Source organism: Ornithodoros turicata, chromosome 1, assembly GCF_037126465.1.
Source record: "Ornithodoros turicata isolate Travis chromosome 1, ASM3712646v1, whole genome shotgun sequence".
Lineage (NCBI taxonomy): Eukaryota > Metazoa > Arthropoda > Arachnida > Ixodida > Argasidae > Ornithodoros > Ornithodoros turicata.
Genome location: NC_088201.1, coordinates 126,122,763 through 126,135,985, shown reverse-complemented (window position 1 = coordinate 126,135,985; position 13,223 = coordinate 126,122,763). Strand labels below are relative to the sequence as shown.

The window sequence follows — 13,223 nt, the reverse complement described above, 5'->3', positions numbered from 1 at the left end:
AACATTCTGTGTTTGTAGCACAGGATTCCACCTTCTGAGTGAGGACAATTTGTAATTACCGAGAGAATGCGTTTTAAGTTTTCTCGACAGTAGCGATCGAAAACCCATAAACACCGCATATGACCAATTAAATGATTATTATTATTAAATGAAGTCACGTGATTAGGCTGCAGGTGTGTGCAGTAATGCTCATATTTTGTATTAGAATACTAACGCATAATACTTTCCAGAAATCAGTTTTGTAATACTAATACGTAATACATTGTATATGTATATATATATACATGGTGTCTCAGTTAAATCCCCGGGCTAAATAATTCGCGAATGGGTGCATCAATTCAAGAACTTTATTTTTTACAAGTATCTGTCCTATACCACCTAAAAGCCGCGCACCATGCGAATGAGGGCGAGTGGCTCAGTATTTAAATCAAAATTCAAATGAGTTTCGTGAAAAACATGACTTCTAAAGCAGGGCGCAGTCGGCATTAAAATGGGTACTACCTATTTTGGGACCTTCGGTGGACACCTTTTAGAGAAAAATCTGTCACCGAAGCGGGTCATTTGTTGGAGTAATTAATTGGTTTCGGTTTACATATTTTTGTCGCGGCTGGTCGCGGTGAAGCGCAAAAGGACGCTCTTCCACTCCTTTATCCACCAACGAATTACGTGTTCTTGAGCTTACTTCGCAAAGGGGAGTGTTGAAGAAAAATGGAAAGCATGTGATATAAAGGTACTATGTGATTATCTGTGTTTCGCCCGTGCGATCATAACAGAGAAAGCGCGCATATCAGTCAGATAAGCGATGTGGGGACTGGCGTAGCCTGTCTGACGCTGTTACTTTTCCTTCAGCAGTCCCCGTTGCGAAGTAAGCTCAAGAACACGTAATTCATTGGTGGATAAGGGAGTGGAAGAGCGTTCTTTTGCGCTTCGCCGCTACCAGCCGCGACAAAAATATGTAAACCGAAACCAATACATTACTGCAACAAATGACCCGCTTCAGTGGCAGATTTTGCTCTAAAAAGGTGTCCACTGAAGGTCCCACAAGGGGTAGCACCCATTTTAATGCCGACGGCGCCTTGCCTTAGAAGTTATGTCTTTCAAGAAACTCATTTATATATATATACAGGGTGTCCACGCTAAGTGTGAACAGATTTTTTAAAAATATATCAATCACTTTTTCCGAGATGAAATCAATTGCAATATAGCATATGCTGAAGGGCACTCCCTAGGGGGGCATTAACAGACTCCTAAGGCAATATCTTAATTAACTTTCAATAATTAACTTTTTAATTAGAAAAGCTACGAAGCTATGTTCTCATTGGAGCAACTTCGTAGCTTTTATAATTAAAAACTTAATTATTGAAAGTTAATTAAGACATTGCCTTAGGAGTCTGTTAATGCCTCCCTAGGGAGTGCCCTTCAGCATATGCTATATTGCAATTGATTTCATCTCGGAAAAAGTGATTGATATATTTTTAAAGAAATCTGTTCACACTTAGCGTGGACACCGTGTATACTCATGGAACAATGCGCAGCTAAGCAGACCTGACGAGACGCAAACATGGCGAAACACGTGTCCTCTGGTGCTGTCGCATCGTTCCATGAGTATTTGTTGCTCTGCGTGGAACCATAGAAGCCATCTTAATCTGCTGTAATTTGGAATTTCAAACACGTCGTGTGTCATTTACTTGTTTCTTTAATGGCTTTTATCCCTGCAATAGATATATATATATATATATACAGGGTGTCCACGCTAAGTGTGAACAGATTTTTTAAAATATATCAATCACTTTTTCCGAGATGAAATCAATTGCAATATAGCATATGCTGAAGGGCACTCCCTAGGGGGGCATTAACAGACTCCTAAGGCAATATTTTAATTAACTTTCAATAATTAACTTTTTAATTATAAAAGCTACGAAGTTGCTCCAATGAGAACATCTGATCTCTTCGGTCACCAGATACCAAAGCCGTTTTCAGAACAAAAATTTGTTCGATAGATCGTCCGCAAAAAATCCGTAAAGGAACGCCATTTTTTTCTTTATTTTATTCATTGCGCATCTCTAGAGACGCGTCTTTCCTTCGCCCCCAATGCGAGAGGATGAAAGAGCACACTATCGCCTCTTGCGTCCTGGAAAAAGATTAACAGAAAACACAAAATGCAGCCCAAGATAAGGGCAGTCGCGATAGAGTCACCCGATAGATTTGTGTTTTTGTTTTGTTTCCGCAAGTTAAAGCTAATCTTCGACGCATGAGGCGGCACTGTGCTCTTTCACTCTCTCACACTGGGTGTAAAGGAAAGCCGCTTCTTTGAAGATGTGCAATAAACCAAATAAAGAAAAAATGGAGTCCCTTCACGATTTTTTTGCGGACGACCTACCGAACATATTTTTGTTCTGAAAACGGTTTTGGTATCTGGTGACCGAAGAGATCAGATGTTCTCTTTGGAGCAACTTCGTAGCTTTTATAATTAAAAAGTTAATTATTGAAAGTTAATTAAGACATGGCCTTAGGAGTCTGTTAATGCCCCCCTAGGGAGTGCCCTTCAGCATATGCTATATTGCAATTGATTTCATCTCGAAAAAAGTGATTGATATATTTTAAAAAATCTGTTCACACTTAGCGTGGACACCCTGTATATACAGGGTGTCCACGCTAAGTGTACAGATGAAAACGCGTCTTCCAAGAAGCGCAATGAACAAAATAAAGAAAAAAATGGCGTTCCTTCACGAATTTTTTGCGGGCGATCTATCGAACGGATTTTTGTTCTGAAAACGGCTACGATATCAGGTGACCGAAAGGAACAGATGTTCTCATTGGGACAACTTTGTAGCTTTTATAATTAAAAAGTTAATTAAAGAACGTTAGTTAAGACATTGCCTTTGGACTTTGCTAATGCCCTGCTATGGAGTGCCCTTTAGCATATGCTATATTGCAATTGATTTCATCTTGGAAAAAGTGTTATATATATTTTTAAAAAACCTGTTCACACTTAGTGTGGACACCCTGTATATATATAAAGATACATATTATATAAATAATAATATATTATTAACCGTGTCCATGAATGCCTACAGCAAAGTATACAGAAAGTCTACACACATTGCATGGATAGTGGACTTGGTGTTAACTACCCACTGTTGATTTCATCCCTCTCGATTTTGCGCCGTCGTGTGAAGCTCTACGCCGTTCTCAAGCGTATGTTGTCGGCCGGAGCGTTTCTGCTGATGCCAACTTACCTCAAAAATTACGTTAGCGTCAGGCTTGTAATGCAGATCCGTAAGATACTTCATACACTTCTTGAAACAGTAGTGCGTTGCACGTCCTACAGCAGTGGCGTAAAACATGGCTGCAACAGAAAAACAAAACAATAACGCAACGTCACAAAATAAAATGTTGCGTCCCTGTTGCTTGCAAGCGCTCCTGTCACAGCGGTGCTGTTTTATGTAATGTCCTTGTTACACGGGAAGCCTTCGGCGACCGTTGAAGCCTTGAAAAACGCGCGTAGGGTCAGCAAGCGCGTATCGTGTCAACCTGTCAAGCAGCATTGGATTCAATGCGCCCTTTTTGGAAAGTGACACATTACACACCAGCTCCGGTGGCGCAGCGGTAACGCGTGCGCTTGGAGACTGGGAGGTCCGCGGTTCGAATCCGCGGGCCGGCTGTGCCGTCTGGGGTTTTTCCTGGGTTTCCCTCAGATGTGTAATAGGCGTATGCCGGCACAGTTCCCCTGAAGTCGGCCCATGGACGCAGCTATCCTCCCCCCGAGCGGATTCCGCTCGGTCTTCCACTTCACCCTTTCCTCTCCTCCTCTCCACCACCTTTCCCTTCCCGAGAAACATGCCGCCTAATCAGGCAGGCAGACCTCTCGGGTTCCTCCCAACGACACTCCTCCTCCTCCTCCTCGACACATTACAAGCTTGCTGGTGTTACGCGCGTTTCTCAAGGCAGTTGGCTTCAACGGTCATTGAAGGCTGCCCGTGTAACAGGAGTATAACATATATTGTGCTTCTATACTGAACTTTCTGTACGATGACTTCTAACCTAACTTGCAATTGAAAGTGACCTAGGGGGGGATATGTTTATCAAGGAAAAAGAAAGGAAAGGCCAGCCAGACGGAGGTCGGAGAAAAAAAGCAAAAGAAACGGAGAACAGAAAATGAGAAAAGGGGAAAGAAACTTAAAGCAAAAGAAGAAAAGAAAAGGGGAAGAGAAAGACGAGAAAACAGAAAAGGAAAGGAAAAGAATGAAAGAAAAGAAAAGGAAAAACACAAAACTAAAACTGAAAAATCACACACGCGGTCACACAATGACAAGGCCTTGACAAGGTTCGAAGCTTGGAGAAAGCGGAGGAGAGCAGTGGTGACTGCCCACTGTGTCGACTGACGAACGGGACCCAGGAAGGTAGCCAGTGTCATAGTGCCGTAGCCAAGTTGGGATAGACGATGACAGAGGGCGTCACGGTGCAGAAGGTGTTGCCGGCAGTGTAGGATGCAGTGGGGAATATCACTTAACCACGCCACAGCTAGTGCAAAGGGGAGTGCTAGATTGACCTATTTTGAACAGTTGCAGCGGTGTGCTGGTGACGTTTAGTCGGAGACGCTGAAGGAGCGGTTCCTCGTGACGAGTGCAGCGACACGTAATTAAGAAGTCCACTGCGAGGGCGATTGATTGCAGGTGACTGCGGCATGAGGCAGCCTCAGCTCTGAACGCTTGGGCGCGAGCAGCACACCAGCGGCGTATAGAAATACAACAAGCAGAAACAGTAAGGGGCAGATGTACCGTAGCATGAGTCCTAACTTGTGCAGCACGTCGTGCAGTCGCATCTGCGCGTGAGTTACCGGATAAGCCCGCATGACCGGGAATCCACTACAGCGAAAGGACGTGACCATTGCCACAGAGCCGATTGTATGCCCGGATGATCATGCTGGACAGGTCATGTATGATGGTGGGGTGGGAAGACAGCAAAAGGAGGAGGGACGCCCTACTGTCAGTGAGGACAACCTAGGACTTCTCAGGTGGCAGGCCAGCAATCTACTCTAGGGCTGCGAAGATGGCATACAGTTCCGCCTCAGTAGAGGACACAGGATAGGGCAACGTATAGGCTTGTTCGTGGTCTGTACCTGTGATGTAAAAGGGTGCCCCTGATGTGTCACACATCACATATGCATCTGTGAAGATATGACGACAGCAAGGGTAGGTGGAGTTGATATGTGCCAAGGAGAGCTGATGGCCAACTACTGGAGGAGCTTCGTGTTTTCGAGGAAGGTCCGGGATTGCAGGTTAAATGACGGGGCGTTCAAGGGTCCACATCAAGTCCATAGGAGGAAGTAGATGTCGTGGGCGGGAGATAATCCATTAGGTGGGCAATGGCAGTACCGAAGGCGGAAGCAGGGCAGCTTTCTGCAATCTGACAAAGAGGGTGGAGAGGGTGGGTCAGACAGTGGGCGAATACGCGCTGGATGGTTGAGTTCCGTAGAGTAGGAATAGGGTGTTCTCTAGCTCCTGCGAGGACGGAGTAGGCCTCCGTTGTCCGAAGGACCCCTAGGCAGACCCGGAGGCTGTGGGCTTGATGGTTGTGAAGCTCTCGGCCTTGGGTGGGGCTGATTCCATGGAGGATAGGGAGACTATACCGTAGCATGCTCAAGAGAAGAGCCGTATTGACTCGGTGGAGGTCATGGCAGGAAGGGCCCCAGGACACACCTGCGACACGCTTAAAACCCTGCGACGTTAACCAGGCTTGAAGCTTTGGCAACAAGTGTCTTCACCTGACCTAGGTGGATCGAAGACCCTGCCACGTGATGGCGAGCTTTCCACTGTGCTCTATTTTGAATATGAGAGGTCTCAATCTGATATTCAAATTTGAGCACAGTGCACAATTCATCTGAATGCACCATCTAGCCCAGGCAGCGCGAAGGCAGAGAAATCCGTAAACATGAAAGTTCCCTATCTTTAGTAATTAATGCACATACATATAGAGGACGTTTCATTAACTATTGAGAAATCATAGAGAAGAACTAAACACCGGCCTAGTTGGTTCACATCGCCCATGTTGTTGAAAGAATGAACACGCAGAGAGCACAACGTAACCTGCCTTCTAACAATTATGATTTATTATTGATTATGAAATCCGCTTTCTGGAAAAATAGCAATTTCGCAATAAGCCGACTGTACGTGTTGGAAACTGTGTAAAAACTTGCTGTCTTCTTTATAATAAATCATAGTTGTTAGAATGCAGCTTATGTGTGCTGTCTCTGTGTTTATTATGCCATAACATGGGTGTGAAATCATGCAACGGCAAAATATGCGATCAATAGCATTTATTTACGGGGGTCTTTTCGCCATGTACTGCAAGTAATCTTATGGATTGCTAATTAAAATAAATTCAATCTATTGAATTCAACTCCGAAGTTTGCCGAGTGAATATGATTGTTTTTTTGTTTTTTTTTTTGTTCCAGAAACAGGAAACGCCATTTCGGTTTTACCCCGCTCCATTACAAAATACATTCCCTACTACAAATCATTGTGATAGCTGAGAAAAAGATTATTTATCAGAAAATCGTCGTTTCGGGACGCGCAAATGTCGGGCTCCTTCAGCACTTCCGCAAAGAGAGAGAGATGAGACGAAGGCGAGGAGGGCATTCAATTGGATTGAATTTTTAATGGTACATTAAAGTGGTAGCGGTGCAATCTCAGAAGATTTATGTATTCGATGGTTCGACCCTTCAGTATTCTGCCGTCGCAATTTCCCTCCCGAATGCACACACAGACTTCTTTAGATTAAAATTGAAAATTACGGGCAACACTGAAGTTGTCCGAACAACACTGTCCGAAGTTGTCGCCAACTGCGGACAACACCGGGTTTAAAACGAAGGAAGTTGGCTACGCAGGCGACTGACTTGCCTCTCCGACAAGTTTTACTTCTGTTTTGGTTACAAATTAAAATTTTTCCTTTGTTTCATGTGTAACTTCTTGCGCTGGCTTTACAAACAACAAGCTGTTAAACTACGTCACTGCCTGTGTGCTGCTTTATGATACCTTTATGGACATTGTGGCTCCGCAAGTGTGGCGCCGACTTTTCCAGCGCAGTTGTACCGCTAAAGGGTGGTTAATACCACAGGCCTACAAGGGGTTGGTAAGAATGATCATGTGATGGTAGTATAACAAATGTTTTTTTATTTCTTACTCAGTGTTAGCACCGCGAAACAACTGCGGCTATGAGAGGTGCACAGACGTACACAGATGAAGAGCGGACAGCAGCAAGGAATGTGGGACAGAGTGGTTAGTATGCGTCCTAGGCCGACTTCAGAGGGAGGTCGGCCGACATTAGTCTGGAACGTCTGTGGGACAACCCAGGGAAAACCTCGGACAGCGCAGCCGGTGCCGGGATTCGAACTCTCGTCGCCGCCCAGTCCCGGCGTGGAAAGCGATCATCCTAACCACTATGCTACCGGGAGCTGATCATGACGAATGTGCAACTCAAAAGTGACTATGAGATGCGTGATGTAGTTCATAACGACACTGTTGGTCTTCTAAACAGATTAAACAAACAAAAAACTAAGACGAGATGAAACAAGATCTATTTATTTCGTAGGTTACAAGCTTTCGCCCAGAGCTTGGGCTTATAACTAGGGTTCCGTGTTTTCGATTTTAATCGAAAAACACCGAAAAACATACGCCGATTAAATTTTCCCTCATTCGATTTTACGATAAACACCGAATACAGAGGGACATTCCTGGAACGATGATAGAGATAAAGTGCTGCACATGCCCAGCAGGTTGTTGATGCAGATCAGAAAATCAAACAGAAATATGATGGATTTTGAAAAAAATGTCAGTTTCCTTTTTTCGTTAGCCGTAGAACAGGCCACCAGGAAAAACATCGAAAAACGGCAATTTCGTGAAAATCAATAAACATCGAAAAACATACGCCGGATCCGCCCAAAAATAAAAACCGAAAACGCAGAACCCTACTTATAACCTATGAAATAAAGAGATGTTTCATCTCTTCCTGTTTTTGTTATACCGAAGCGAGACTGCGCTTTTCTTCGTGTGTCAGCCTTCCGAATAGATAGATACATGGATGAGGAAAAAAAAAAAAGAAAGGAAACTTAGGTCGCGCCGGTGCGCCCAGCTGTTCCATGGCGCTTAGTGCGTGAAAGCACTGCGCAACTTAAAATATTACTTCAGCCCCTATGTCAGTGAGGTAGTTCGCCAGGGTATATAGCACGGGTTGCCGGTGCTGCTCTGCCAGCAATTCCCAACGCTGAAAGGTCGGTGATCTAATTTATCAAGGGCGTTCTTCAGTGTTTGTCGACAAGAATCGAAGCGTCGGCAGGTGACCACCACGTGCTCTGAGCAGTTTGACCTTCCAGACTACTGCTTTTTCTTTGGAATGTTAACTGGAATCGGCGTGAACAGTGACGGGATAGTGTTCCCACACCTATTGAAAACTTCTATCCTGACTGCGTATTCGTGGCCATTCGAAGAATACACTATCAACAGGTTGTCTGCCAACTACCACTTCAACATGAGAGAACTGGTAGAGAGAGAAATGGTAGAGCCTCGGTGGAGGTAGAGATATATATGTAACGTTCCTTCTCGAAGGAACCCAATAGTCCAAAACAGTCTCCTCTTCTTTCTTCCTCGTGACCCCACCCTCTCGTCCTCCTCGTTGGCACCTTACAATATATATATAAATGGTAGAGCCCTAGACCGGTAATCCAGAAGATGTGGGTTCGTGCCCTACAGCTGGCTAACCTTTTCAGTGACTTCCCTCTTTCTTCGTTACTACTTCAAGTTTTCGAATGACCAGCAGCATGGCCGAGCGGGTTAAGGCGTCCCGCACGTTGGAGGTAGCCAAGGTCGTGCTGAAGACTGGGACCTGGTGGGTTCGAATCCTACCACCGGCTCATGCCCAAGATTCGCGGACACGTCTCCCTCAAGTGCGCTTAGCCTAATAGCACGGGTTGTGTAAGTAAGACAACTTTACGTTTGTGCACGTGTATAGGTGAGAGGAGGCATGAATCGCGGAAGGAAGGAGACAAGAGTGACCCAGGCAGCACGATGTACTGAAAGTCGAGTGCAATAGGGGTGGACGGGTAGGTGGAAGGCCTTGAACATACTCGTGAAACTAGAGAACATTGATAAGACACATACCGTCCACCCCTATTGCACTCGACTTTCAGTACATTGTGCTGCCTGGGGAGGGAACACTTATTACGGGTCACTTCCACTTGGTTGGCGATAATGGGCACTGCGCTACGGGCTTGATAAGGATTCAAACTGTTTCATCGCTTTCAAATGCCAGACTTCTTTGTGGACGAGGATCGCTAATGCCTCTGACACTTTGTTTTCTCTTTAACTTAACTTTTTTCATAAAAAGGGCGCATTGCACTTGAACGAGATTAGTGCGTAATTTTAGTAAGGGTCCAGAGATACACAGTCTATTTTTTGTTTCCTCGTTAATTAATTCGTTAATTCAAATTAGTTGGTGATGCTTTTAACTGCAGGGCCTAGAACAAAACTGTCAATGGCCGAGTTGTGGAGGGGGAAGAGAGTCTTCGATTCTGTGATCCGTGATTATGTACCTCCTCTCAGTTTCTTTTTTTTTTTTTACGTGGGGGGTTCAAAAAAAGCGCGCCTGAAGTTTCGAAATACCGCCCGACAGCAGCAAAAAAAAAGAAAAAAAAGCGCACTGAAAGAAGTGGTTTCTTTGTTCGTTCAAAATGTATTGGGAAAGTTAGCGGGGCGGCGGACCAGGTACGCAGAAGCACGGTGTCGCGTGGTACTTTTAAATTTCAAACGTAGTTTTTCGGAGCCGGCAAAAGAAGAACATAAGGAGGTACATAATTATGGGTAACAGAAAACAAGACCCCCGCTTCTTTATCTTTTTTTTTTCTTAATAGTTTTTCATTTAAACTGCGATGGTGTTCCATTATTACCGAACGATTTGCGTGGTCGACGTGGCAGCATATTGGTCGAGCGGGTCAGCAAGGAAGCGCGCCTTTGGCGGACGTGATAGTGATCTGGGCCCACACCCGATCGGTAAAGTCCCTGAATACTAAAGGTAGCGACAACTCCTCCTTCCCTACTCCATACACTCGCTTCTCTCCCTTCGCCGCGACAGTGGCTCCGTGGGAGACGACAGCCGTGTTAGAGCCGCGTTCAGGCAAGCAGAACGTTACTGTTTGCGCGGTCTGGATATGTCTTCGTCGAATGTCCTCGTGAAATTTAGTCCCGCTATGAAAACTGAAGTATCAAGGGAAAAATAATGAAACAAACGCATGAAATAGAGCGCCCACGTGTTTGTTACAATGAGCAGATACATTGGAGTGAGGCATCACACGCTAGAGTAGGTGATGACCGCTGGACGGGTTATTATTTATCCATTTCTACAAACTCCTCACTGAAGAATCTGGTTGAAAGGACGCCTTTATACTAGTTTGCTTGTTTTATTTTGCTTTTCAGTTGCTTGTCTTTCAGAAAGCATATCCTGTGGGAAAAAAAGTATTTTTCCCATAGTAGGGACGTCACGATGGCATAAGAACAGATGTAGGAGTACTTCTCGTACGACATTGCTTAAGTAGCTAGGCTGCCCTTTATTAAAGCTCTGATAAACCATATTTTGGGTTAATTCGAACAATCTTCGAATTTTGTACGACCTGCCGTGTTTTTGACGTATTGAAAAGCCGCTTGATTCAAACAACATCCTTGCTTGGTTCAAACGAGTTGGTTCAACTGGACTCAATAAGGTGAAGTGGTTGGGGTAAAAAAAAAGTAACTGTGAAAAAGGCATCACACGTCAACAGGAATTTCCACAAACGACACTGTTCTGTGAGGTACGTTGATTCAGAAACAGGAGAACGGTATACTGTACGGTCAAATACTCCGCACTGTTTTACGTTCTCAATAACACATGCTGACCACAAACAAAAATTCACGACAGCGTGCAACCGGACGCAAAATGTGGCTACGCGGTGACGATGAAAGCTTTGCACGGCGACAGCATGGGTAGGCTAAGATAAAAGCAAGGTATGTCCTTGACAAAACTGAAAGAACTGCGAAGTCTTTCGCAAAGCTGAGACAGTGGCGATGCTTTATATATACCCTTGCAATGAAAGGCAACGCAAAAAGTTCTTGCCTTCGCCATCTAGGGTATGGCACCCGAGCGCCCAGGAACTAATTTTTGCATAAAACACTGACAGAGAGACTCAGAAACAAGCGCAGTCGTATAGTTTGCCATTGGCTCTACAGAAGTCTTCCTGCTTTCTGCGGCCGGAATGCTCCCAGCTCCCGTGGCTCAATGGTTAGCGTGCTGGCCATGTCACATCGAGACCGGGAGGTACCCGGGTTCAAATCCCGGTGCCGGCTGTGCTGTCTGGGGTTTTCCTGGGTTTTCCTCAGATGCTTTCAGACATACGAGGGTGGTTCCATAAGTTTCCTTGAGAGGCTTCCAGGGAAGCCTCTCCGTCGTACACAACGGTAAAAGACTGGGCTAAGCAGTTTCGACTGGGGCGAGAGTCCATTGAAGATGATCCACGCGATAGTCGTCCAGTGGAAGTGGTGACACAAGAAAATTTGTCTCCTGTCGAGGAGGAAGTGCTGAGCGACAGGCGTCTGATGGTGAATGAAATCTCAGAAAGGCTGGGGCTTTCCAAAACAACGGTTTTTCGCATCATCGGCGAGGGCCTTCACATGAAAAAGGTCAGTGCGAAATGGATGCCACGACTTCTCTCGTCAGTTCAAAAGCCACAGCGCGTCGTCTGTGCCAAAGAGTTTTTGTAGCTCTGTCAAGAGAACGAAGAAGAAATATTGAAGTCAATTGTCACATGGGATGATACTATGGTGCTCTACTGTGATCCCCTTTCGAAAAAGGAGTCGATGGAATAGCGCAAACCAGGAGAAGCACGCCCAAGAAAAGCCAAGGTCACGCAATCCACAAAGAAGATCATGGCAGCAATATTTTGGGATTGTCACGGGATCCTCCTCATCGACTTCAAAGGGAGGAACACCACAGTGAATGCGACTTATTATGCTTCACTCCTGCACCGACTGCGAGACGCCATAAAGGAAATGAGGCGCGGCTGGTTGAGTCGAGGTGTCCGGTTGCTCGAGGACAATGCCCCTGTCCACACGGCTTCTGTTGCCAAGGCTACACTGAAGGAGTGCGGCTTCGAAGAAATCCACCACCCACCCTACAGTCGAGACTTGGCACCGAGTGACTACATCCCGTTCTCAAACTTGAAGAGGGATCTCAGAGGACGGAGATTTCAAAACGATAGTGAGGTGCAGGAGGCAGTTTTCCAGCATTTTGCGGACAATACTTTGAACTATTCTTTCAAAGGTATAAGAATGCTGGTTGAAAGGTGTCAAAAGTGCATCGAAGTTAAGGGTGACTATGTCGAAAAGTGATACACTTGTTTCCTCTCTATGACTATTAAAAGTTGGTCGGGCCGGAAACTTATGAAACCACCTCCGTATGTCGGCACAGTTCCCTTAGAAGTCGGCCCAGGACGCACGTTTCCCCAGGGCGTCAGTCGTGACGTTGCCCACCTCTGTGAGGCCGACAACGGCGAGCCCTTTCACCACCCCCACCGCGGTCGGAATGGCGGCCACGAGAGACGCTGCGCACCACGTGATAGCGAAAGCCCAATGAAAGAGGCAAGACACCGTAGACCGCGTGAGAGAGGAGGAAATCGGCCATCCTCAAATGTTCGCGCTACATTTACAGAGTATAGGGTCATTACCGATCGGCCTTTACACCGTTTTTCTGCCTTCCTTGTATTAAGGATTGTCCTTTCTCAGCGTTCTCCACTCTACGGTGCCCATTGTCCTCCTTGTAATCTTCCTGACTTACCCGTTATCACAGTGAACCGTCCGCAAGAACGGCTTGACCGAATGTCGACTCAGCCTAGCAGCCTCGCATTTTATGCGGGTACAATACTTGAGAACTCACCATATGTCAGCTCACATTATGTCACAGAAGAACTACTAAAAGAAATACGTTACGTTACCGAGAAACACAAATTATCATTACGGTTAAAGATTTCATTTCGATTGCTGGCTTTCCCATTGCATTTAACAACGAATTCTTTGCAATGTGAGTCAGTTACTTGAGCTATAATACAGACTTGGTTCAAATCACTGATTTTGATCGCGATTTAGGTCGTTGTTAAATGGCTTCCTTCTAGTTGGTTATGTTAAAGGGTTGCGAATTTACGT

At 45.4% G+C, this 13,223-nt stretch overlaps 1 protein-coding gene across 1 annotated transcript in view; it reads right to left on the bottom strand.

Annotated features, from left to right (window-relative positions):
- LOC135384977 (uncharacterized) overlaps window positions 1-13,223 on the bottom strand; it is a 40,100-nt gene that overhangs the window by 23,912 nt on the left and 2,965 nt on the right. Inside the window, exon 2 of the mRNA XM_064614158.1 lies at window positions 3,240-3,349. Within this exon, the coding sequence (XP_064470228.1) occupies window positions 3,240-3,349 (110 nt within the window). The remainder of the gene's footprint in view (window positions 1-3,239; window positions 3,350-13,223) is intronic.